Here is a 25,049-nt window from a genome sequence, read left to right as displayed (position 1 = left end):
CAGCAGTGACATCACCGCTCTCCAGATACAAGTTATATTATATAGGAGTGACATCACTACTCTCCAGATTCAAGTTATATTATACAGCAGTGACATAGGAGAGCGGTGAAGTCGCTCCTCTATAAAACATGCTATATCTGGAGAATGGTGATGTCACTCCTCTATAATAGACATATCTGGAGCGCGGTGACGTCTTTCTTGTGTAATATTATATAGCAGTGACATCACCACTCTCCAGATAAAAGTTATTTTATACAGGAGTGACATCCAGATATACAATACATATATTTGAGGGAGATTGGATGAATGGACTTGATGATGTCTCCTTACCTTCAGCCATTGCATGGCCTGGTCTTTGCTCTGCATTCCCAGCACTATGACATCAGTATTGGTAGGAGTGATTTTCAGCTTGTGCTCCTTCTTGCGCACTTGTTTTTCTTTGTGGGTGACAGTGCAGCCGATCAGACACACATCCAGCAGAGGACTGTGCTCCTTGGAGCTCTTATAGCACTGGGCAGAGGAAATATGAAATACATGAATTACACATGCTATAGAGGGAGCATCCAATCATATTTGTTCCCCCGGTCTGCGCATCTACTGTGCCCAATATGAAGGGTTCCCACCACCTCTGTACTGAGTTCCTGGGTCTGTACACCTGCTGTGCCCATTATGAAAGGTTCTCTCTACCTCTGCACAGATGTACTGGGTCTGCGCACCTACTGTACTCAGAGGTTCCCACCATCCCTGTATTGACCTCTAGGGTCTGTACATCATAAGTGCCCATTATGAAGGGTTCCCACCACCTCTGTATTGAAGTCCTGGGTCTGTACACCTTCTGTGCCCATTATGAAGGGTTCCCACCACCTCTGTACTGAGTTCCTGGGTCTGTACACCTGCTGTGCCCATTATGAAAGGTTCTCTCTACCTCTGCACAGATGTACTGGGTCTGTGCACCTACAGTACTCATTAGAGTTTCCCACCATCCCTGTATTGACCTCTAGGGTCTGTACTTCATAAGTGCCCATTATGAGGGGTTCCCAACATCCCTGTATTGACCTCTAGGGTCTGTACTTCGTAAGTGCCCATTATGAAGGGTTCCCACCACCTGTGTATTGAAGTCCAGGGTCTGTACACCTTCTGTGCCCATTATGAAGAGTTCGTACCACCTCTGTACTGAAGTCCTAGGTCTGTACACCACCTGTGGGTTCCCACCATCCCTGCATTTACCTCTAGGCTCTGTACACCTTCTGTGCCCATTATGAAGGGTTCCCGAGTAAAGATTTAACACTATGCTCACTACACAAGTATTTAATGTATTCTTTTCTAGGGGTACAACTGACCCAACTAGAACATTGTTCCTGTAAGTCATCCTCTAGGCCCAGCCCTTGCCCAGAGTCCCCTCTGATATCCCCCTCACCAGCAGTCGGTTGTCTTTGATAACACAGAGCTGTTTGGCCCATTGGCCCAGCCACTTCTTCCGCCAAAGAAATGCACAGATCAGAGCATCCTTCATCAGCTCGATGGACGCCTCTGTGGACGGCCATTGGTGTTGATGGGCCAATGACTTTTTCAGGTTTTCTTCTTCATCGTATGACTCGTACGAGCTGCTGACAGCGTCTCCATCTTCTGCCAAGAATATAGAGAAAGACGTTCATACAAAGACCGCAACGCCGAGTATACGAATTCTGTCCAACCGTCCCTCGCACACTAGAATGGGTCATCTTTGGATACATTCGGGTTTATTATTTAAAGTAGATGTCCACCCTAACACAAAAATTTCTACATCCACGATCGAACACTAACCTATCTAGCCCTGTAAAGAATCCGTATACATACCTTAATTTGAAGCTGATCCGGTCCCACGCTGAGCTGTCAGCGGTGGCTTCACTGTAGAGTTTGGTGCAGAGGACACAGCCGACAACAGAAGCCCCATAGTAAGTCTATGGGTGATGCCACTTCCCATTCATTTCACAGCCGATGTCGGCTGTGTCCTCTGCAGAGCTTCTGCCACTGGAGACCGGATCGGCTTCAAAAAATGTATGTATAGTTATTTCTTCTTTACAGGGCTAGATAAGTTAGTCTTATGCCGCGTACACACGGTCGTTTTTTGTGATGAAATAAAACAACGTTTTTAAAAACGTCATTTAACCACTTAAGCCCCGGACCATTTTGTTGCTAAATGCCCAGGCCAGGTTTTGCGATTCGGCACTGCGTCGCTTTAACAGACAATTGCGCGGTCGTGCGACGTGGCTCCCAAACAAAATTGGCGTCCTTTTTTCCCCACAAATAGAGCTTTCTTTTGGTGGTATTTGATCACCTCTGCGTTTTTTATTTTTTGCGCTATAAACAAAAATAGAACGACAATTTTGAAAAAAATGCAATATTTTTTACTTTTTGCTATAATAAATATGCCCCAAAAACATATATAAATGTTTTTTTTCCCTCAGTTTAGGACGATACGTATTCTTCTACCTATTTTTGGTAAAAAAAAAAATCGCAATAAGTGTTTATCGATTGGTTTGCGCAAAATTTATAGCGTTTACAAAATAGGGGATAGTTTTATTGCATTTTTATTCATTATTTTTTTTTTACTACTAATGGCAGCAATCGGCGTTTTTTTTCATGACTGCGACATTATGGCGGACACTTCGGACAATTTTGACACATTTTTGAGACCATTGTCATTTTCACAGCAAAAAAATCATTTAAATTGCATTGTTTATTGTGAAAATGACAGTTGCAGTTTGGGAGTTAACCACAGGGGGCGCTGTAGGAGTTAGGGTTCACCTAGTGTGTGTTTACAACTGTAGGGGGGTGTGGCTGTAGGTCTGACGTCATCGATCAAGTCTCCCTATAAAAGGGATCACTCGATCGATACGCCGCCACAGTGAATCACGAGGAAGCCGTGTTTACATACGGCTCTCCCCGTTCTTCAGCTCCGGGGAGCGATCGCGACGGGGCGGCTAGAAACGAATAGCCGCGCCGTCGTCCCGGATCGCTCCCCGAGGTAAGCCGCACGCAGTGGGGGGGGGGGGTCCCGATCGGACCCCCGACCCGCTAGAAGGCAGGGACGTATATATACGCCCATCTGCCTGTACGTGCCATTCTGTGGACGTAAATAGGCGTGCGGCGGGCGTTAAGTGGTTAAAATGCCCGTGTGTGGGCTTCACATAATTCTTTTGTCTTCTAAAAAATGACCAAAAAAAAAATTCGAACATGCTTAAATTTTTTATGTCGTTTTTCAAAATGTTGTTTTTTGTGTCATAACAAATGATCGTGTGTGGGCTAAAACGAACGTTTAAACCCGCGCATGCTCAGAAGCAAGTTATGAGACGGGAGCTTGAATGGAACAGCGTGCCGTCGTACGTGTTGTACGTAACTGCGCTTTGCTAGAGCATTTTCAGAAAACGATGGTGTGTGGGCAACGTCGTTTTTTATGATGAAGTTAGAAAAACGTCGTTTATTTCATAATGAATAAAGTCGTTTTATTTCATCACAAAAAACGACCGTGTGTACGCGGCATTAGATCTTGGATGTCTGTATATGTAGGGATTTTAGGGTGGATTTGCACGTTATTCTCTTCTGTTACACAATATATTCTGTAATTATTTGGTTTTATTTGTATTTATGTTGAAACTGTTGCATTGTTTTCTACAAAAATATCCAAGCAAACATCTCAATACACAGATGAAATACATCTAAAGAGGCTGGTTTACCTGCCAAATGATTTGTCCATTCAGTTCTGAGATTTGCCCAGCTCTGCCACACAGCACAGCCCTGTCTGGCAGGGCAGGAAACCTGATTTTCACTGCTACAGTTAACACATAGGGCTCCCCTGCCGTCCCCCTAAAAAGAGATCTCTAGTGGAACACTTTTCAGAAGCTTTCGGCAGACAAGGAGGTCATATGTTGCTCAAACAACAACAACAAATCCCAGCTCACTTACCAGCCAGCCTACAACAACCCGAACTGTCCTAACAGTTCGCATTAAAAACAAGGGATATGGTTTGCACACATTTGCAAATAATTGCATAAGATACAGATGCCACGTCATGGTACCCCTCAGTATTAGCTGCAGTCCTAACTGTATACATTTTGAGAATCTCCTAAATTGGAGCAATATGTGCACTGATGAGGTGGTTACTTATGGGCACTGATGAGGAGGCACTAGTATGCCGTACTCATGGGCACTGATAGGCGGATCTGAAAGGCAGCACTGACTGGCATCACTAATGAGCACTGATTTCTGCTGCTCTCTAGCTCCCTTGTTACCTCCTCCCATGCTCGCCTTCAGGACTTCTTCAGAGCCTCTTCCATCCTCTGTAACTCCCTGCCCCGCTATGTATGATCAGCCCCTAACCTTCCAACCTTTAGGAGATCCCTGAAAACTAATTTATTCAGGGAAGCCTATCCCACACCCACCTAACAACTGTACCCGAGCCACCCCCATCAAATCATCCTCCGCAGCCATTAGCTTTTGTACCACCGCACCCCCTCCCTTTAGATTGTAAGCTCCATGAACAGGACCTTCCCGTACCTTCTATATTGAACTGTACTGTAATTGTGCTGTCCCCCCTCTACATTGTAAAGCGCTGTGTAAATTGTTGGTGCTATATAAATCGCATATTATAATAATATTGTAATCAGGGCACTGTTGATTAGTTCCCTGATTACCCGTCTTGCTGTGCCCTGCGAGGATATGCCGCTGATCATCTCTCCTCGACATACATTCCGTCAGTGTGAGGCGATAAGAGCCGATTATCGGCAAATGCGCATTTACATGTGACCGGCTGTGATTGGACACAGCCGATTACATGGTTAAAAAGCCAGGTCGCGCCATTGTCCTAGCAAAACGGTGTGGCCGCGATCGCCGCGGCTGTTCGGGTTCGCCGTCATATGACGTCCATCCAAAACAAGAGCCGCACCGTCCCTCTGTCTTTGGATGGTGGGCAGCCGGCAAGCGGTTAAACAAAAATTGTACAATCTGGTATCGTACGAGAACATTTTTCTTGCTTCTTCCTTCTAATAATTTCGGATGAAACGGTCATGATTGGCTCTCAAAAGATGTGTACCAACGATCAGAAAGCCGTATTTTCCATCAAATTTTCTGATCATGTGTACTAGGCTTTGCCAATTCGCCAATGGCACAAACAAATGGCAAACACCCCAACCTATAACTGGCAGAAAGGAGCACATGGAAGGGCTCTCATATCCGCTCTCGAAAAAGATATCAGGGAACTGGAGAAAGTGCAGAGAAGGGCAACCAAAAGAGGCATGAAGGAGCTCAGCTATGAGGAAAGATTATAGGAAAGGAATTTATTCTCTCTTGAGAAGAGGAGATTAAGGGGGAAAATGATCAACATGTACAAATATATAAGGGGTCCATATAGTGAACTTGGTGTTGAGTTATTCACTTTCAGGTCATCACAGAGTACACGGGGGCGTTCTTTACGTCTAGAGGGGAAAAGAGATTTCATCTCCAAATACGGAAAGGTTTCTTCATAGTAAGAGCTGTGAAAATGTGGAACAGACTCCCTCCAGAGGTGGTTCTGGCCAGCTCAGTAGATTGCTTTAAGAAAGGCCTGGATACTTTCCTAAATGTACATAATATAACTGAGTACTAAGATTTGTAGGTACAGTTGATCCAGGGTAAATCCGATTGCCTCTCGGGGGATCAGGAAGGAATTTTTTCTCCTGCTGTAGCAAATTGGATCTCATGCTCTGCTGGGGTTTTTCGCCTTCCTCTGGATCAACTGTGGGTATAGAATTGGGTATATGGGATTGTATGGTGGTGGTTTTTTTTTTTTTTTTTAATTGGTGGAACTAGAAACAACCCGAATTGTCCCAGCAAGTCACGTTCTGGAAGTGACGTGGCGGGTGTTCCGCATGTGGTGAGACAGTGAAGTGAATACTATTACGCTGTACTGGATGTCATTATCCAATATTAAAGGGGTGTTCCAGACTTTTTTTAAGTTTATTAAAAGTCAGTAGCTACAAAAAGTGTAGCTGCTGGCTTTTAATAAACAGACACTTGCCTGCTCCACGGTTCCAGCGACGCGTCGGCCGGGGCTCCGCTCCTCGCCCCCCCCCCCCCTCGCCGGCGTCTTCATTCCTAGTGTGGGCACCCGGCAGTGACAGCTTTCGGCTTCACGGCCGGGCACCCACTGCGCATGCGCGAGCGGCACTGCGCATGCGCGAGCGCCGTCCGATTGGACATGCGCTCGCCTACAGGGAGGGGCTGCAATAAGGCGATTAAGCTAATCGCCTTACCAGCCCCTCGGCGGAAAGAGGAAGTGGGACAGGAAATCCCACTTCTCCTTAAGCCCCCCCCCAAAAAATTACATGCCAAATGTGGCATGTAAGGGGGCAAGGAGTGGGTTAAGCGGAAGTTCAATTTTTAGGTGGAACTCCGCTTTAAAGAGGGTTTTTAAGACTTTCATTCTGCAAGTGGCTTTTTAATAATAAATTGAGGCTTTTGCTGGTTACTATACCATTGGAGGCTCTTCCTTTCTTATTTAGGGAGCCATATATAGCGAGTGGAGGAACCTTCCAGTGATGAGATGCCCAGTAGCTGAAGTGGCATAAGAATGAGTGGCAGTTTTGTTTGGCGATTGCCGAACACAAGTACTGTGTGGTGGACATTTATTGAAGAAATGCAGCACCTTTCTTTGCACCATTATGCACTATTGAAAGCGGAGGTCCACCCCGATTTTTTTTTTTTTTTTTTTTTTAAAAGCCAGCAGCTACAAATACTGCAGCTGCTGACTTTTAATAAATGGACACTTACCTGTCCAGGGTGCCCGCGATGTTGGCTGAGGCCGAGCAATCGCTCATCTCTTGGCTGCCCCCCACCGCCATCCTCTGTGAGGGAATCAGGAAGCAAAGCGCTGCGGCTTCACTGCCCGAATTCCCTACCGCGCGGGCAGCGCGCCCCATCCTCACTGGTTCCCGCTCTCTCCTGGGAACTTTGGCCCAGATTCTCAAAGAAGATATGACGGTGTATCTCCAGATACGCCATCGTATCTCTGAGTCTGAGCCGTCGTATCTTGGCGCCTGATTCAAAGAATTTGTATAAGATACGACCTGCGTAAGTCTCTTACGCCGTCGGATCTTAACTGCATATTTACGCTGGCCGCTAGGGGCGTGTACGCTGACTTACGCCTAGAAATATGTAAATCAGCTAGATACGCCAATTCACGAATGTACGCCCGGCCAACGCAGTACAGATACACCGTTTACGTTAGGATTTTCCTGGCGTAAAGTTACCCCTGCTATATGAGGCATAGATGAGGCGTAGCAATGTTAAGTATGGTCGTCGGAACAGCGTCAAATTTTTCACGTTTTATGTCGTTTGCGCAAGTCATTCGCGAATAGGGCTGTGCGTCATTTACGTTCACGTCGAAAGCATTGGCTTCTTGCGGGTTAATTTGGAGCATGCGCACTAGGATACTTTCACGGACGGCGCATGCGCCATTCGTAAAAAGCATAATTTACGTGGGGTCAGATTAAATTTACATAACACCCGCCCACATCTTCCACATTTGAATTAGGCGGGCTTACGCCTGCCTATTTACGCTATGCCGCCGCAACTTTGGTTTGAGAATACAGCACTTGCCTGACAAAGTTGCGGAGGCGTAACGTAAATAGGATACGTTACACCCGCACAAAGATGCGCGCTTCTACGTGAATCCGGGCCAGTGTGTTTCCCAGGAGACAGCGGAGGGAGTGGTGTGACTCCCATGGGAGTTTATGCCCGGAAGTGGGTGTTCCGAAAAGCGGAAATTCCATTTTTGGGTGGAACTCCGCTTTAAGGACTTTTATTATTATGATGGTTACAGCTAACCCCTACTCTTGCTACCTTCAGGCGATCCCTGAAAACTCACCTCTTCAGGGAAGCCTATCACATCTCCAACTAATCTTCTACCACTTCCATCAGCTCATTCCCCACAGTTACAACCTGTTGTACCACCTGCCCCACCCTATTAGATTGTAAGCTCTTCTGAGCAGGGCCCTCTTAATCCTCTTGTATTTTATTGTATTGTCTCCCTTTTATATTGTAAAGTGCTGCGTAAACTGTTGGCGCTATATAAATATATAAATCCTGTATAATAATAATGATAATGATGGTTACATTAATTTTTATGATGGTTATGATCAGTATATGACACATTCTCTAAAAAAAAAGAGAAGCAGCACAAGCAGCCAATCAGCTTTGCCGTGGTGCTCATGTGCTTAAAAAAAGGAGCATTCTGAGAGAAGGAGAGAGCAGAGAGATGAGCACATCAGTCCGCTGCTTCTTCTTTCACTGTCCAGTCACAGGCAGGGTTGGGGTTTATTATCGCTTAAAATTGTTATTTACAAAACCAAAACAATTTTTACAGAGAAAAAAAATAAATAAAAAAAAGAGGATATAAAACCTCCAGATAAAAAAATCAAGCAAAAAACAGACAAAACAGACAAAACTGACAAAACTGACCGAATAAACTCCCCCTCTAATAGTTTTCCATTGTTGATGTTTTGTGCGGTTTTCCATGAGCAGTCTGTAGGGGGGGAATGAGGAGTGTGAATGGAGTCTCTGTATCTCTAGGACAGGAAAACGCAGTTTGTGCAAAGCGCGGGACGCGATAACGGTATCCGGAGGAGGTGGAAAGCATCAGAGCTACTTGGAATTATATTGTCTCCCCCATTTCCGATAACACCATATCACCAACAGGTTGGAAAATGGTCTTATCTGGGGTGTGAGACGCGTGCGTTGTGTCAGAAAAAAGGGGGGGGGGGGATAAATAAATTAAGGAAAAAAAATGATGAATCACACTTCCATTGACCTTTCCCAACCCACGCCTAATCTTACCAACCAGCATGGCTAGAATATAGTGGAATCCACCAATAAATGTCACTTTTTCCGGGAGCATGTAGAAAGTGGACCTGTCAGTAATTCCCGACATGTCACAATGTACAGCAACAGTATCACAATTCAGAAAAGCGCCTCCTTTTATTATAGGCCATGTTTGAGCCCCAGTCTGTGACTTTGCCTAGGCTGAGATGTCATCAGTCTGCTGCGGGCAGGAACAAGCATTTCCTTAAGTCTCCTCTCCTCCATTGATCAGACTGCAACATTGTAATAAGTCACAGATTGAGTGGCTGCAGCAGGGGAAATGCTCAGCATCAGGGGTGGCCCATACATTAAAGGCGCACCCCCTGTCAAATCGCCACCTCCCCTGTCAATCGCCGCCTCCCCTGTCAATCGCCGCCTCCCCTGTCAATCGCCGCCTCCCCTGTCAATCGCCGCCTCCCCTGTCCATGCGTCTGGCCTTCTTTTAGGACACTAGCGCATGAATATCAACAAAGAGGGGCTGTTTTTTTTGAAGCACCAATTGGAGCCAGAGGCTCTAATAGGTTTCAATGTAGGGTGGGCTCGGGTCACAGCGTGCACTCCGATCCCACCCAGGTGTGAATATTCACTGTTGAAAACATTGATCCTCCTCCCTGCCATTTAGAAAGCCGGTTTTGATACCGGGCACCCCATTGGCTGAAAGGACAGGCGATCTTATTGGATGCCTAGGAGGAAGAGGGGAGGAGCTGAAAGCCGCCATGGAGGAGAGGACTCTGAGCCGAGCCGCTGCATGCACTACGTCCCCTGCCATGATGGGGCAAGTGCCAGACCGTCCAGCATACCGCAGTGGGGTGGGTGCCACTCGGGGGGGGTTGTTTGCCGCCCCCCTAAAAAAAAAAAAACGATAACAGCTGCCACTGCTCAGCATAGAAACTCAGTAAACTGAGCATGTGCAGAGTTGACATAACAGCTGCGAAATCCTCAACTTGGAATTGCGGAAATGAACTGAAGGGGGAGATAGAGAGCAGTAGGATCAACCAGGTCTTTTTCAGAATACTGGAAACTAATCTCAGTGACTGAGTGAGTATGAACAGCATGTAATACAGCATTCAATAGATTTGTATGATGTGTGTTTAGTGACACTTTAAATACCTGGAAGTGTTACACTGACACATTACGAAGCATGCAGCACTAAACATGACAGGTCCACTTTAAGGAGCTCAGACGGACTTCTTGTGTGCTGGACCTGGTATTCCATCAGCAGCTGGTGGGAGACCCCCCCATCACTCTAATAACAGTAATAATGGTAATAATACGGCATTGTCATCAGTCGGCGGCTTGGTCTGCGCACAATATAAAGCTGTACTTGTCCTCCTCAGCGCAGAGCCGGCCACAAAGACCGGCTTTCATGGCAGAGTCAACGTCACAGCGGGATGAAAACAATCTGGCAGCGGCATTTATTGGGACACAAATATCCCCTTCACTATCCCGGAGGCTGGAGCCAGGAGGACGGCCTCCAGGGGGAGCCGAGCGGAGGAGAACACTTCTCCGGGGAGGACGCGGGTTTGTTATTTTGTTTTATAGAAGAGGAATTTCTGTGCTAAGAAAAGTGCGTACAGTTATGTCCTCCCCCTACCAAACGCAGGTTTAAAATAAAGCGCCATTGCCGCCATCGCATTTCAGAAATCACTGATGTGTCAATACGATTTTACCGACGTTCATTTTTTAATTGAGGGGTATTGCGCGCTCCGGCGTATAGCGCGCACCCCTAAAGTCGACCCGCATTCCTGTGAAAAAAAACATTTTAGTACTTACAGTTTTGGTGTCTTGCGTGGCGTCCGTCTGCGGCTTCGGGTGTCCTCTTCGTCGGGTCCGGCGTCCTTCTGCAGTGTCCTCCCCGCTCGATCCCCGCTTTCCTGCGCCGAGTTTGAACACTGCGCCGGCATATACCGAGCGCAGTACACTCAGGTATAGTCGGGCAGGCTCGGCTACTCTCGCGCTCACGTCCTGTGCGTCCAGGACGTGAGCGTGAGAGGAGCCAAGCCTGCCCGACTATACACGAGTGTACTGTGCTCGGTATATGCCGGCGCAGTGTTCAAACTCGGCGCGGGAAAGCGGGTATCGGCGTATATCGCGCACCCACAATTTTGCCCCGATTTTCAGGGCAAAAAGTGCGCGGTATACGCTGATAAATACGGTATACACACACCTCTGGCAGCTCGCTCCCACTGTGATTACACACAGCTGGAGCCAATCAGCGAGTGCCACAGACTCAACCCGCCGATCATCAGCCACAGAGACAAAACTGCAATCTGCCTATGTAAACAAAGCAGATTGCCGTTCTGACAGGAGGAAAGGCATTAATCCTGTGTCTCTGCAAAGCAGGGACTAGGATCCATGTCTTTTCCTAGGAAAAAAGCCTCTCCCACAGTACACAAAAACACTGGTCAGGCACACAGTTAACCCTTTGATCGCCCCTGATGTTAACCCCTTCCCAACCAGTGTCATTAGTACAGTGACAGTGCATATTTTTTTAGCACTGATCACTAACAACATTTGATGATGTCACATTGATGACGAAACACGTCAAGCTGAGACGCACTGTGCAAGTAGCCGAGTCCTAGGTGGAAAGCACACCGACCCCTAGACCATTTTTAATGTACAACCGATGTATGCGGCTATCGGGCAAAGAATATTCTTAGGTTTGTAAGGATGTCACTCAGCTTGAAGGATTTTAAAATAATTTTTTACTTTTTTACGATATGAGGCGCATTGTCTTCTCTGGTTTAGCCTGTCAATTGCGAGACCTTACCTGTGGTATCCTGAACTGCTGGGCAGAGGGGACGGGAGATCTGGTCAGTGTATAAGGCTGGCCATACAATTTTCCTTAGATTTGCCGGGCGTAGCGTATCGTAGTTACGCTACGCCGCAACTTAGAGAGGCAAGTGCTGTATTCACAAAGCACTTGCGTCAAAAGTTACGGCGGCGTAGCGTAAATGTGCCGGCGTAAGCGCGCCTAAATCAAATGAGGAACAGGGGGGCGTGTTTTATGTAAACTAAGCATGACCCCACGTAAATGACGCTTTATTCGAACAGCGCATGCGCGCGAATGCTCAGTATCACGTCGAATTTTCAAATTAAATTACGCCCGCTCAATGCCTAGACGACGTGAACGTAACTTACGTCCAGCCCCATTCACGGACGACTTACGCAAACGACGTAAAATCCGCCGCTGTTCATACGTTTCCGATGTCCATACCTAACATGACTTACCTCTGCTTTATGAGGGGTAACTTTACGCCGGCGTATGTCTTACGTAAACGACGTATCTTGATATGCCGGGCGCACGTACGTTCGTGAATCTGCGAATCTAGCTAATTAGCATATTTGACGCGGAAATATATACGGAAGCGCCACCTAGCGGCCACCGTAAATATGCACCCTAAGATACGACGGCGTAGGAGACTTACGCCGCTCGTATCTTAGCCGAATTTATGCGCAACTGATTCTAAGAATCAGCCGCATAGATACAACGGCTCTCATTCGGACTTACGATGGCGTACATGGCACTACGCCGTCGTAAGTCCTTTGGGCCTATAACTTTTACCAATCAATATTTCCCCTTTTTGGAATTCTTTTTTTTTACAAAAATAACGTAGCAGAATACTTATTGGCCTAAATTAAAGAGATACAATTTTTTTTATTTTTGTTTTATAGCACAAAAAAATAAAAAAATACCATCTAAATAAAGCTATATTTGTGTGGAAAAAAATGACATCAATTTTATTTGGCTACAACGTCGCACGGCCGCGTGATTGTCAGTTAAAGTAAGAATCGCGCCTGGTCAGGAAGTAAATCTTCCGGAGGTCAGGTGGTTAACGAAGAATATTATTTTTGGGGTTTCATTCAACAGGAAAAGGTGAAAAACCACAAATACAAAACAAGACGGTTTCAGTGCGGCTTAAGAATACAAGAGCGTCGCCTTCAATCCACTTGTCACAAATAAAGTTGATAGAAACTTCCAGCATAACCTTGAAGTCGGGCGCTCAACCCTGTGGCCCCCACAACGGTTGCAGAACTACAAGTCCCACCATGCCTTAAGGAGTCATGCTTCTAACAATCAGCGGCTTTCGATGCCTCACGGGACTTTTAATTCCACAACAGCTGGAGGGCCACAGCTTGAGCACCTATTACTGTACAACATACTATAGAGCCAGGGCCGGTGCTACCAGGGTTGCCAACCGCCAGTAAATTTACTGACAGTTTGTAAAAATCAGTGATTTTTTTTAGAACTGACAGTTAATATCGGGGGCTGATAATTTCATGCCGTGTTGACCCTTTAAGTGTAAATCAAGAAAATGACTTTGTTATAGGTATTGTCAGTGTTTCCATATCATATTTATACTGTTCAAATATTTAGGAGTTCTATAATTTCTCAGGTTGGCAGTAAAAAAAAGTGTTCCGCCAGTAAATTTCCCATGTTTCGTCAGTAAAAAATGCTACGGGAGGTTGGCAACCCTGGGTGCTACCACTAAGCAAACTAGGCAGCTGCCTAGGGCTCCTGGCCACTGGTGTTCCTACTCTCTTTAGCAAGCAACCAAGTCTCAGCATCAGCAGGCAGCCGCCGCTCCATTCGTACATAGTGTCAGAGGTGAAGCGGCGGTGGAAAACTGTCTTTTGTCTCGCCTCCCAAATGAATGGAAGCAAGCAAACATTCACTGATGGGCTCTGGTGCAGCTGCATTTGATGGGTACTGGTAGGTTGCATTTGATGGGCACTGGTGAAGCTGCATTTGATGGGCACTGGTGAAGCTGCATTTGATGGGCACTGGTAAAGCTGCATTTGATGGGCACTGGTAAAGCTGCATTTGATGGGCACTGGTAAAGCTGCATTTGATGGGCACTGGTAAAGCTGCATTTGATGGGCACTGGTAAAGCTGCATTTGATGGGCACTGGTAAAGCTGCATTTGATGGGCACTGGTAAAGCTGCATTTGATGGGCACTGGTGAAGCTGCATTTGATGGGCACTGGTGGGCTGCATTTGATGGGCACTGGTAGGCTGCATTTGATGGGCACTGGTAGGCTGCATTGATGTGCACTGGTGAAGCTGCATTTGATGGGTGCAGGTGAGGCTGCATTTGATGGGTGCAGGTGAGGCTACATTTGATGGGCGCTGGTAGGCTGCATTTGATGGACACTGGTAGGCTGCATTGATGGGCACTGGTGAAGCTGCATTTGATGGGTGCAGGTCAGGCTGCATTTGATGGGCACTGGTGATGCTGCATTTGATGGGTGCAGGTGAGGCTGCATTTGATGGGCACTGGTGAGGCTGCATTTGATGGGCACTGGTGAGGCTGCATTTGATGGGCACTGGTGAGGCTGCATTTGATGGGCACTGGTGAAGCTGCATTTGATGGGCACTGGTGAAGCTGCATTTGATGGGTGCAGGTCAGGCTGCATTTGATGGGCACTGGTGATGCTGCATTTGATGGGTGCAGGTGAGGCTGCATTTGATGGGCACTGGTGAGGCTGCATTTGATGGGCACTGGTGAGGCTGCATTTGATGGGCACTGGTGAGGCTGCATTTGATGGGCACTGGTGAAGCTGCATTTGATGGGCACTGGTGAAGCTGCATTTGATGGGCACTGGTGAAGCTGCATTTGATGGGCACTGGTGAAGCTGCATTTGATGGGCACTGGTGAAGCTGCATTGATGGGCACTGGTGAAGCTGCATTTGATGGGCACTAGTGAAGCTGCATCGAGGGGTTAGTCGTGTGCCTAACAATGTTTAGTGTGTGTAATATGTGATGATTTAAAGAAACAAAAGCGATCAATCCCTTTGTTCAGAGCCCTGTGTTGATCGTCACAGGACTCTGGGCTGCGATTGGACAAAGCCGACCAGCAGATCCCGGCTATAAATCATTGGCTGGGATCTGCTGACAAATTGACTGGGTGAAATCACAGGGAAGTAGGCAGCGCGGGGTGAGCGCCGGAACCAGGAAACAGGCGGCGACAACTTTTCACTCTCTGGATCAAAGTCACATCAAAGCGGCGCAGGAACCTTTTCAATGTCGTCGATTCTCAAAGACGCATAGAAGGGAACGGGTGCCATTGAAATCAATGGGATGTGACTTGTCATGCGACTTTATGTGTCCAAAGTCACAAGACAAGTGGCACTGGTGGAAACAAAGCCTTATCCTTCCACACTCCATCCGAGAATAAAACATTTTAGTGCAAGTGCCACGTCAGACCTTCACCTGCCAGTTTCTTTGGGGCCTCATCCTTCCTGTTTTATTGTTCCTGATGAACACAGACTAAAACTAAAAGCAGAACTGCACAAGAGGGCAGAATATTCTGCCATAGATACAGCGATGCAAGAAATAAACGCTTTTTGTCTAAGTTTTTGACTGTGCTCACAAATGTCTGACACAGATCAGCCACCGTTGCAGCCTCTCATCTTATGACTCCGGGCCTCTGTGCTCCTCAATGCAGGCAGATCGCGGCTGGTGGGCGGGGCTGGCAGGGGGCTGTACATAACTTCCTGAAAACATTGCAGCGTCTGGCCTCACTACCTCTCTTAAAGTGCTTGTATTGTCCATTTTTTTACTTTTACCTACAGGCAGTGGCGGCTGGTGCTCAAAATTTTTGGGGTGGCGCAAACGAGAAAAAAAAAATGCAGTCTCACTGTGTCCATCAAATGCAGCCACTGTGCCATCAATTGTCACCACTGTGCCATGCCATCAAACGCAGCCACTGTGCCATCAATTGTCAGCACTGTGCCATGCCATTAAATGCAGCCACTGTGCCATTAATTGTCACCACTGTGCCATGCCATCAAACGCAGCCACTGTGCCATTAATTGTCACCACTGTGCCATGCCATCAAACGCAGCCACTGTGCCATTAATTGTCACCACTGTGCCATGCCATCGAACGCAGCCACTGTGCCATCAATTCGCACCACTGTGCCATGCCATTAAATGCAGCCACTGTGCCATGCCATCAAACGCAACCACTGTGCCATCAATTGTCAGCACTGTGCCATGCCATTAAATGCAGCCACTGTGCCATTAATTGTCACCACTGTGCCATGCCATCAAACGCAGCCACTGTGCCATTAATTGTCACCACTGTGCCATGCCATCAAACGCAGCCACTGTGCCATCAATTCGCACCACTGTGCCATGCCATCAAACGCAGCCACTGTGCCATCAATTCGCACCACTGTGCCATGCCATTAAATGCAACTACTGTGCCATCAATTGTCACCACTGTGCCATGCCATCAAACACAGCCACTGTGCCATCAATTGGCACCACTGCATAGTTGCCAACATTTGTCCAGGGACACTTTGCAGCACAGCTATTAATTAATTACCACACTCACTTCCCCGAAGCTCCACCCACTACGCATAATCTTCGCCAGGCGAAGATTATGCGGAGTGGGTGGAGCTTCGGAGAAGTCAGTGTGGTAATTAATTAATAGCTGTGCTGCAAAGTGTCCCTGGAATTTTTTTTAAAATGTTGACAACTATGCCACTGTGCCCTTTAATTGTCACCGCTGTGCCCTTTAATTGTCGCCGCTGTGTCCTTTAATTGTCCCCACTGTGCCTATTGTCGCCACTGTGCCCATTGCTGTGCCCTGTAAAGTGCCCCTTCCCCCCCCTGCCCGGCACTTACCTTTACTGGAGTCAGCCATCCACGCCCTCAATGTCTTCTACCGCCCTCAATGACTGACAGGCGTCTCAGCCAATCAGGTTACGGGTAGCCAGAATCGGCCAACCTGATTGGCTGAGACGCCTGTCAGTCTTATACAAGGAGCGCATCCCTAGTTCGTTCCTTGTATAAGCTTCCGGGACCCGAGGGCTGTACTCGGAAAAGCCTATGAGAGCCGCTGGCTCCGATAGGCACTTCCTAACAGCCAACCAGCTGCCGTTATTCAGATGGCCGGACCTGAGCGCCGACCATCTGAATAGAGCAGCGGCAGCGGCGATAATAACATAGATTCGTGCAATGCATGAATCTATGTTATTAGACTCAGTGGCGGTGAGAGCCAGAGGGGGCGGCGCTCCAGCGCCCTCTATGGACGAACCACCACTGCCTACAGGTAAGCCTATAATAAGGCTTACCTGTAGGTGAAAAGAATATCTCCTAAACCTTTACGATTTAGGAGAGATTCTCCTCGCAATGCACCGCTGACTTCAGCCGCGCATGCACGAATCTGGGCTTCTAGAATGAAAGCCCGGCAGACGCCGGACCTTGCCGGAAAGAAGTCTCCCTCTCGCATGCGTGGGAGCGACGACATCGTGGCTCCAGCCACTCACAGCACTGGAGCCGCGGTACCCGGAAGACACATCGAGGCAACAGGTCATCTCCCTCGGCGTGGACCGGCTGAGATAATTGTAGAAAGAAATGTTTGGACAGACGCACTCTGGAAAAACCTTCTCGGTTGCCTTTTATTGATAAAAGTATTCAAACACCACAGCAAAGACAGGGGCATACGGCTGAGATACCGACACCTCGTTCTAAGGTAAGTATTTCATAATGAGCTAGTATGCGGTGCCAGCGGGTATACAACCGCTTTAAGACTCCATAGCCCTGATACAAGAAGTGGGTTGGCACGTGTGAGGAGCTATGCAAATGTCTTGATGGGTGGATGTCAGTCTGCAGGAGTGGGCGTTCCTAGGCGGGCTGCAGACTGGTCTAGGTAACGCCCACATGTGATGCTGAGCCTCCATGAACTGAAATCCAATCTAATGAAAGGGACGGGGCCAGTAAAACTGGGGAGGAAAGGGCTGGATGATGCTGGATATCCTCCCGGCAGGAAATGAGGCAGGCTGTATCTGACTTCTAATACAAATGTGAGAAGCTCACAGTGTGCAGTGAAATCAGAGTGAGCCATTTCAGTAGAAGAGAAGAGTCTGTACATCTGGGAAGGCCAGTGTTCATATGTAATGATTGTAGGAGATTCTTCTCTTCCTGGGTATACAGGATCTGGGCTGTGCATGTCATTCAGCTTTAATCAGAGACATGAATGTCTTCTAGAAAATCCGCAACACCAAACAGGAAGCTGCGAGATGAAAGGAGAAGTGGCGAGATTCCAAGGTGGAACAAAAACCTTCAGGGAGGAAGAGAAACGCGGATTATATCACCACGGCGAGCCGAGGCGCAGACACGACTTCATACCGGTGTACACCCACCATGATACAATCACCGCGATCCACTAACAATGGCCCTGTAATGCCACTTCACATCGGATGCTTTTCTGCATACAAGTTTTTTTATATGTTCCAGTGCGTTTTTGATGCAGTCCAGTGTAGACATGTGCACTGCCAAAAAAAATTGTTTTTTCCATTTTATTATTTTTTTGCTTTTTTCGTAAGTTCGTAAATTCGGAATTCGTAAACCCGAAAAAGCAAAAACGAATAAAACGAAATTTCCGAAAAAAACGAATGAAACGAAAATGAAAAAAACAAATTTTCGGAAATTCAAAAAAATTCGGAAAATTCGGAAATGAAAGAATTCGGAAGTACGAAAAAATTTATTCAAAAATTCGGGATTTCAGAATTTCGAAAATTCCACAATTCCACAATTTCGAAAATTCAAATGCCACAATTTCGAAAATTCAAATGCCACAATTTCGAAAATTCAAATTCCACAATTTCGAAAATTCAAATGCCACAATTTCGAAAATTCAAATGCCACAATTTCGAAAATTCAAATTCCACAATTTCGAAAATGAAAAATTTGAAAATGAAAAATTTGAAAATGAAAAATTTATAAATGAAATTTGAAAATGAAAAATTCGAAAAATAAAAAATTTGAAAAATAAAAAATTCGAAAATTTCGAAATTCGAAAGTAAAAAATTTGAAAATGCGAAATTTCAAAAATTCGAAAAGGAAAAATTCGAAAATTACAAAAAAAATATGAAAAAATTTGAAATTTCGAAAATTCTGTATTTCTAAAATAAAAAAAAACGAATTCGGAAGTTCAAAAATTCGGAAATTGAAAAATTCGGAAAAAAAAATTGTTAAAACGAAAATTCGAAATTGGCGATTTTCCGAATTTTCGTTAAAAAACTAATTAGAAACTAAACGAATTGCACATGTCTAGTCCAGTCCAGTGCATTTTCCCCCCTCTTTTTACTTAGGACCAGTTCACACCACATGCAGTCCAGTGTGTTTTTTTTCTGCATCAAAAACGCATGGAAAGTAGGTTATATGATTTTCAATGGCATAGTTCACACCAGTGCCTGCAGTTCCAGAAAAAAAGTAGAACGTGCTGCATTTTTCCTGCACTGGACTGTATTGGAACACGGTAAAATGCACCAGAAACGCACTGGAACACACTTGTCTTTATCTATGGTTAATAAAAAAGAGGAGTGGAAAAAAAGCACTGGACTGCATTAAAAACACGTTAAAAAACGTGCATGCAAAAAAGCACCCGTAACGCATCCGGATTGCGTTTCTATGGTGTGAACTGCCCCTTAAACCAACAAGGACATGTGAGATCCAGTGCGTTTTTTTGTACATTTAGGCGCGTTTTTTGCTGCGTTCCAGTGCATTTTTTTTCTGCATCAAAAAAAATGCAAAATTTAAAAGATATTTGCATTCTCTGCTGCTAGGAACAATTCAGCCAAGAAAACTATCTTTAGTATCCCTTTAAATGAAGTTGATATTTTCTATAGAAGTAAATAACTCGTCCCTGGCAGGCCGGTGTCCTTCACTGATGCTCCAAATAACACCAACAGCCCTGAGCTCTGTTTGGTGACTTGTGAACACAATTTAAAACAACCTCGTATAACATCACAGCACAGACCTGGCACAATGACATTTATCATTGGGAAGTGAACATACACAATATTGTCTAAAGTATTGGGACACCTGCATCCCAGTCTTAGTCTGTAGGGTTCAATATTGAGTTGGCCCACCCTTTGCAGCTATAACAGCTTCAACTCTTCTGGGAAGGCTGTCCACAAGGTTTAGGAGTGTGTCTATGGGAATGTTTGGCCATTCTTCCAGAAGCGCATTTGTGAGGTCAGGCACTGATGTTGGCTTGCAGTCTCCGCTCAAATTCATCTCAAGGTGTTCTATCGGGTTAAGGTCAGTTCTCTGCGCAGGCCAGTCAAGTTCCTACACCCCAAACTCGCTCATCTATGTCTTTATGGACCTTGCTTTGTGCACTGGTCCAAATCATTTGATGGAGCCCCATGGGGGATTATGGTGTGGGGTTGTTTTTCAGGGGTTGGGCTTGGCCCCTTAGTTCCATTGAAGGGAACTTTTAAGGTGTCAGCCATTCCCATAAAGCATTCCCATAGACACACTCCTAAACCTTGTGGACAGCCTTCCCAGAAGAGTTGAAGCTGTTATAGATGCAAAGGGTGGGCCAACTCAATATTGAACCCTACGGACTAAGACTGGGATGCCATTAAAGTTTATGTGCATGTAAAGGCAGGTGTCCCAATACTTTTAATATAATTCATGTGAACACCTCTGACTTTGCCCAAAGTCACCTATCACCTTCTACAAAAATGTGTTTGTGATAATATAATTCCGGCCTATACATCGTAGAGAACAATTACAGTGTACGCAAATTTCTCTTTTTTGCTCCCTTTGTGGTCTGATAAATATCTCAATAAAGTAGTTCTGTTAAATATCTGATAAGTGCAAAAAAAATACCCATTGAGCTCATATAAAAGGGTCAGCACAGGCAGAGAGCACAGGAAGCGATCAGCTACATTTTTACCAGCTCTCTCAGAGGACTACAAAACACCTCTCATGTTATGGAGACAAGGAGAGGGAGAGGTGTTCTGAAGTCCTGTCTTAGGGTAACAACACTGCTTCTCCTGGGACAGAAAGTGTGGCACTGGCTACAGGATCACCCAGTGAAAATAAAGGGGAAAAAACCTAAAGAGCATCTTACTATAAAAGAGGGGTCATTGTTGCCTAGTGTCAATTTAATGCAAATAACCTCATTTTATATTTAAACTAAACAAAAAAAGTTAAATGTTGAGTTCAGAGGAGAGACCTCTGACTTTAGAGATTTATCACATACAAAGTAAAAAAAATTAAGTACCGTTAACGGATGCATCATAGGGTTCAGCCTCCTCATAGTACCCCTCCGGAGATTCAGCCTTGACTGCAGACACCTGTACTGTCTCCTGGACCTGTAATGGAAACACAATAGAACTCGTCATTCACTATGTCAGCTGCACATCAACACCATTCTCCACTCTCAGCATCCTGACAGAAATTCTCCATAACATCATCCAAGGACAACTCTACTCAGTCCTGCAAAGTGAGTCATGGGTACAATTCTGTGGTGAACAGCCAACCAGGGTACAAAGTGGAGTACAGCAGACATTTGTTTGGCCACATATGGGTCCCAAGAAAAACAGGAAGGGATATTGAATATCTAGCCCTCTTTGTATGGTCTCTCCAACATTTAGAATTCACCACAGTCCTCATCTGATGGCGATGGTAATATACTTTTAACTCTTCACTTTTCTCCTTAGAACTGCAATGTAAAGACCTGCTCTCAGGAAGATTTCAATAGGGCGATAATGGGTGCTATGGCATGACCGAGGCACCCATTACTGCTCCTTCATCAAAAATTCAGCAGATAGAAACTGATTGGTTGCCATGCACTGCTAAACCAGATTATATCTTCAGGTTGTTCACTTATGAAAGATTGCCATGGACAGTGGCTTCAAATGCGGAATTTTCCTGCACCGAGGTGCACTAAAAATTGTACCAAAAAAGGTGCATGTGCCCTTATTGAAAGGCAGTATACCACAATGCAAAGTAGTGTGTTTCCATGTGTTGTGGTGCACTAAAAACACATGTTGGTTGGGGTGCCATTAAAAATGAATGGCTCTGCAGCACCTCAATTATGCACCATGTATATTTCTATGCATTGTGGTAAAACCTGCCTGAGCGACCCATTGCTGCTCCTAGCAGCGTGTCATCAGTTATAAACAAGTGAAACTCTGCTTATGATTAGTCTTAAATATTTTACAACTGAATAAGAAGATTGATAAATGTGACAATCACCTCAGCGGACATGTGGAAACTACACAGAACCCCCGAGGCCCCTCTCATCAGGACCTTTCATAGGGCTTACGTCAACTAGCGTTTTCTTGCTTTTTTAAATGCCTTTGGAATGCATGTCAAACACAGGTCAGCACAGTCCCATAGGCTTTTACTTCAGCAGCACCAGTTCAGAAGCTGCGTTTGACTAACTTTTGCGTTGCACCCCATTTCTTTAGATATAGTGGGTCCTATTGGAAGCAGGCAAAGGCAAGTCAAAACACAGACTTTCCTTATGAAATTCCTTAGGAAAATTCGATGTTTCTGGTTCTATTTTTTGTATTAAAAGCGGTGGTTCACCCTTAGAGGGCATTTTTTAGCCTTAGATTCCTGCTCGTTTTTACTAGGGGAATCGGCTATTTGTTTTAAAATATGAGCATTACTTACCTGTTTACGAGATGCATCCTCTCCGTCGCTTCCGGGTATGGGCTGCGGGAATGGGCGTTCCTTCTTGATTGACAGCCTTCCGAGAGGCTGTTTCCGACGGTCGCATCCATCGCGTCACGATTTTCCGAAAGAAGCCGAACGTCGGTGCGCAGGCGCAGTATAGAGCCGCACCGACGTTCGGCTTCTTTCGGCTACGAGTGACGCGATGGATGCGACCGTCGGAAGCCTCTCGGAAGACTGTCAATCAAGAAGGAACGCCCGCTCCCGAAGACCCATACCCGGAAGCGACGGAAGAAGATGCAGCTCGAAAACGGGTAAGTACAGGTCATATTTTAATACAAATAGCCGATTCCCCTAGACCGAACGAGCAGGAAGCTAAGGAAAAAAAAAAAAAAAAAAAAAAGAAATGGTTGAACTCCCGCTTTAAGGACAAAGAATGAGTTACATTGTACAAAATACAAATTATATACAAAGTCATTCGCGATCCAAAAAATTCTGAAATATAGTATATCACACTATACTGTACTAGAATAATGTATTCCTAGGTAGTCGTTGATTTCGGAGTTGTTGAGTATTTGAACATTATATTCTTATTCCTGAAGTCAGTAAAATTATTAAATGTAATACAGTTACAGGAGTCCAGGTGAGGAGCTAAAAAGAAAAGTGATTGGGATTTAGAAGAATGGGGAGCAGGGTAATGCGTGGGAAAATGGGGGATACAGGGCCTTTCTTGGGTTGACAAGTATAGAATATTGTGTGGTTGAAGCTAGGATATATTAGGTCATTTTCTTATTCAGGGTTCGAGTAGTGAAGAGAGTCAAAGCTCGGCGGCCCTCTTGTCCACATGCCCCCATAACTTAAGTGGGAACCCTAACCTATGTGTTATACTGGGACAGGAAAAAGCACATGCCTGGATGTCTTAAAGCGGAGGTTCATCCTAAAAAACATCTATGTACCATCCCATCCAGAATACTTGCGTCAGCTACAGTATGCTTTTTTTTTTTTTTTTTTTTTGCTGTATTTACTGTTTAATCGTTCAGTTTCTTTTCAGACTCCCGCGGGGAATAGGCGTTCCTATGAAGAGGGAAACATGATTGACGTCCGGCTATGGCGCGTCACGAAAATAGCCGGACTAGGTCTCGGCTCTTCACGGCGCCTGCGCACGGACTAGGAGCTGACTGTGCAGGCGCCGTATACAGCCGAGTCCTATTTCGGCTATTTTCGGAATTAAACGGATTTCGGATTAAACGTTAAATACAGCGCAAAAAAAAAAAAAGCATACTGTAGCTGACGCAAGTATGCTGGATGGGATGGTATATAATTCTTTTAGGGTGAACCTCCGCTTTAAGTAGTAATTCAGTGTGAGATTTTACTTCCTGTAATGCTCTCTCTCCTTGTGCAGGGTGACTGGTCTGGTCTCTGCCCCCTCCTGTAGTTTTCTGTAGGCAGCATGTGGTGGGTGGAGCCTGCTGGGCCCCTCCCACAGCTCTGCTCTCTGCACAAGTGTGTGTGTGTGTGTATATATATATAGATAATTAGATATCGAGATTATATATATATATATATATATATATATATATATATATATATATATATATATATATAGTGTACAGTAATAGCTGTGAATTTATAGTGAGTTTATATCCTTTGTGGCTACACAGAAATACATTTCAATGAAAGTTTTCGTGCCCAGAGTTCAGCTTTAACAAAACTACGAGAAAAATCACACAATCCAAGTCTGAATTTGTAGTCAAAGTCAGAAAATCAGTTCAAAGCCGGAGGAGAAACAAGAGAAAAAAGACAAAAATATCATTCTTTGAAGTCTAGGCCATAATAAACTCCCCTGCCCCTCCCCCACCTCCTTTGCTTCCTGGATACAATGACAGGCTGAGCAGGGAAATGATAGAAGACCTGCATGTTTTATTTCACAGATAGCACATGACATGTGTATACAGGACCTGCGGGGTCATCGATCAGGGAAACTAAATATAACCCTTTCCCATCTTTCCAATGACTCCACCGATGACATCAGATCCGTATAAACAATCGACTCCGAACCAAAAAATTTCCAAACATTGTCAAACAGGTTCAAAAATGTTCCAGGGTGTCTATCACTCCTTCCTAATGCAAGGACAATATTCCTGGTCCAAAAGCATAAATTTCTCTCCTTTAAAACTCCACAAATGACCAGCAGCACAGAATATTAATTACTGCATATAGAAATAATAGGATTTTTGTACTCACCGTAAAATCCATTTCTCTGAGTTCAAGGACGGACACAGCAGCCTTTGACCTTAGGGTTATATCCGCTTCCTTCCAGGAGAGTTAGGCAGAAATACGGCACTTAAAGTGTTAAAGCGGTTCTCCACCCTAAATAGGAGTCCCGCTGATCGGAACCCTCCCCCCCTCCGGTGTCACATTTGACACCTTTCAGGGGGGAGGGGGGTGCAGATACCTGTCTAAAGACAGGTATTTGCACCCACTTCCGGCCACACGCTACGGGCAAAAGACGGGTTTTTCTGACTTCCCGTCTGTCGCCCGTTGTGTGCTGGGAACACTCGGCTCCCAGCACACAGCGTGTGAGCCAATCGGCGGGCGCAGCGCGACTCGCGCATGCGCCGTAGGGAACCGGGTAGTGAAGCCGGAGCGCTTCACTTCCTGGTTCCCTCACTGAGGATGGCGGGGGGAGCAGCAGAGAGACGAGCGATCGCTCGTCCTCTGCTGCGATCGGCGCTGGACTGTG

General features: G+C 45.7%; 1 protein-coding gene across 5 annotated transcripts in view; it reads right to left on the bottom strand.

Moving 5' to 3' along the window:
• Positions 1-25,049, bottom strand: part of AFAP1L2 (actin filament associated protein 1 like 2) — a 188,518-nt gene that overhangs the window by 34,842 nt on the left and 128,627 nt on the right. For 4 of the 5 annotated variants that reach the window (XM_040361563.1, XM_040361566.1, XM_040361562.1 and 1 more), the window contains exons 5-7: positions 20,907-20,997; positions 1,418-1,626; positions 331-510 (exon numbers count right to left, since the gene is read on the bottom strand). In XM_040361563.1, the coding sequence (XP_040217497.1) occupies positions 331-510; positions 1,418-1,626; positions 20,907-20,997 (480 nt within the window). The remainder of the gene's footprint in view (positions 1-330; positions 511-1,417; positions 1,627-20,906; positions 20,998-25,049) is intronic. The other variant, XM_040361564.1, reaches the window with a different exon arrangement.

The sequence above is a fragment of the Rana temporaria genome, chromosome 8 (genome assembly GCF_905171775.1).
Source record: "Rana temporaria chromosome 8, aRanTem1.1, whole genome shotgun sequence".
NCBI classification, from domain to species: domain Eukaryota; kingdom Metazoa; phylum Chordata; class Amphibia; order Anura; family Ranidae; genus Rana; species Rana temporaria.
Note: the sequence above shows the minus strand (reverse complement) of the source record. Positions and strands in the feature narration are given on the sequence as shown.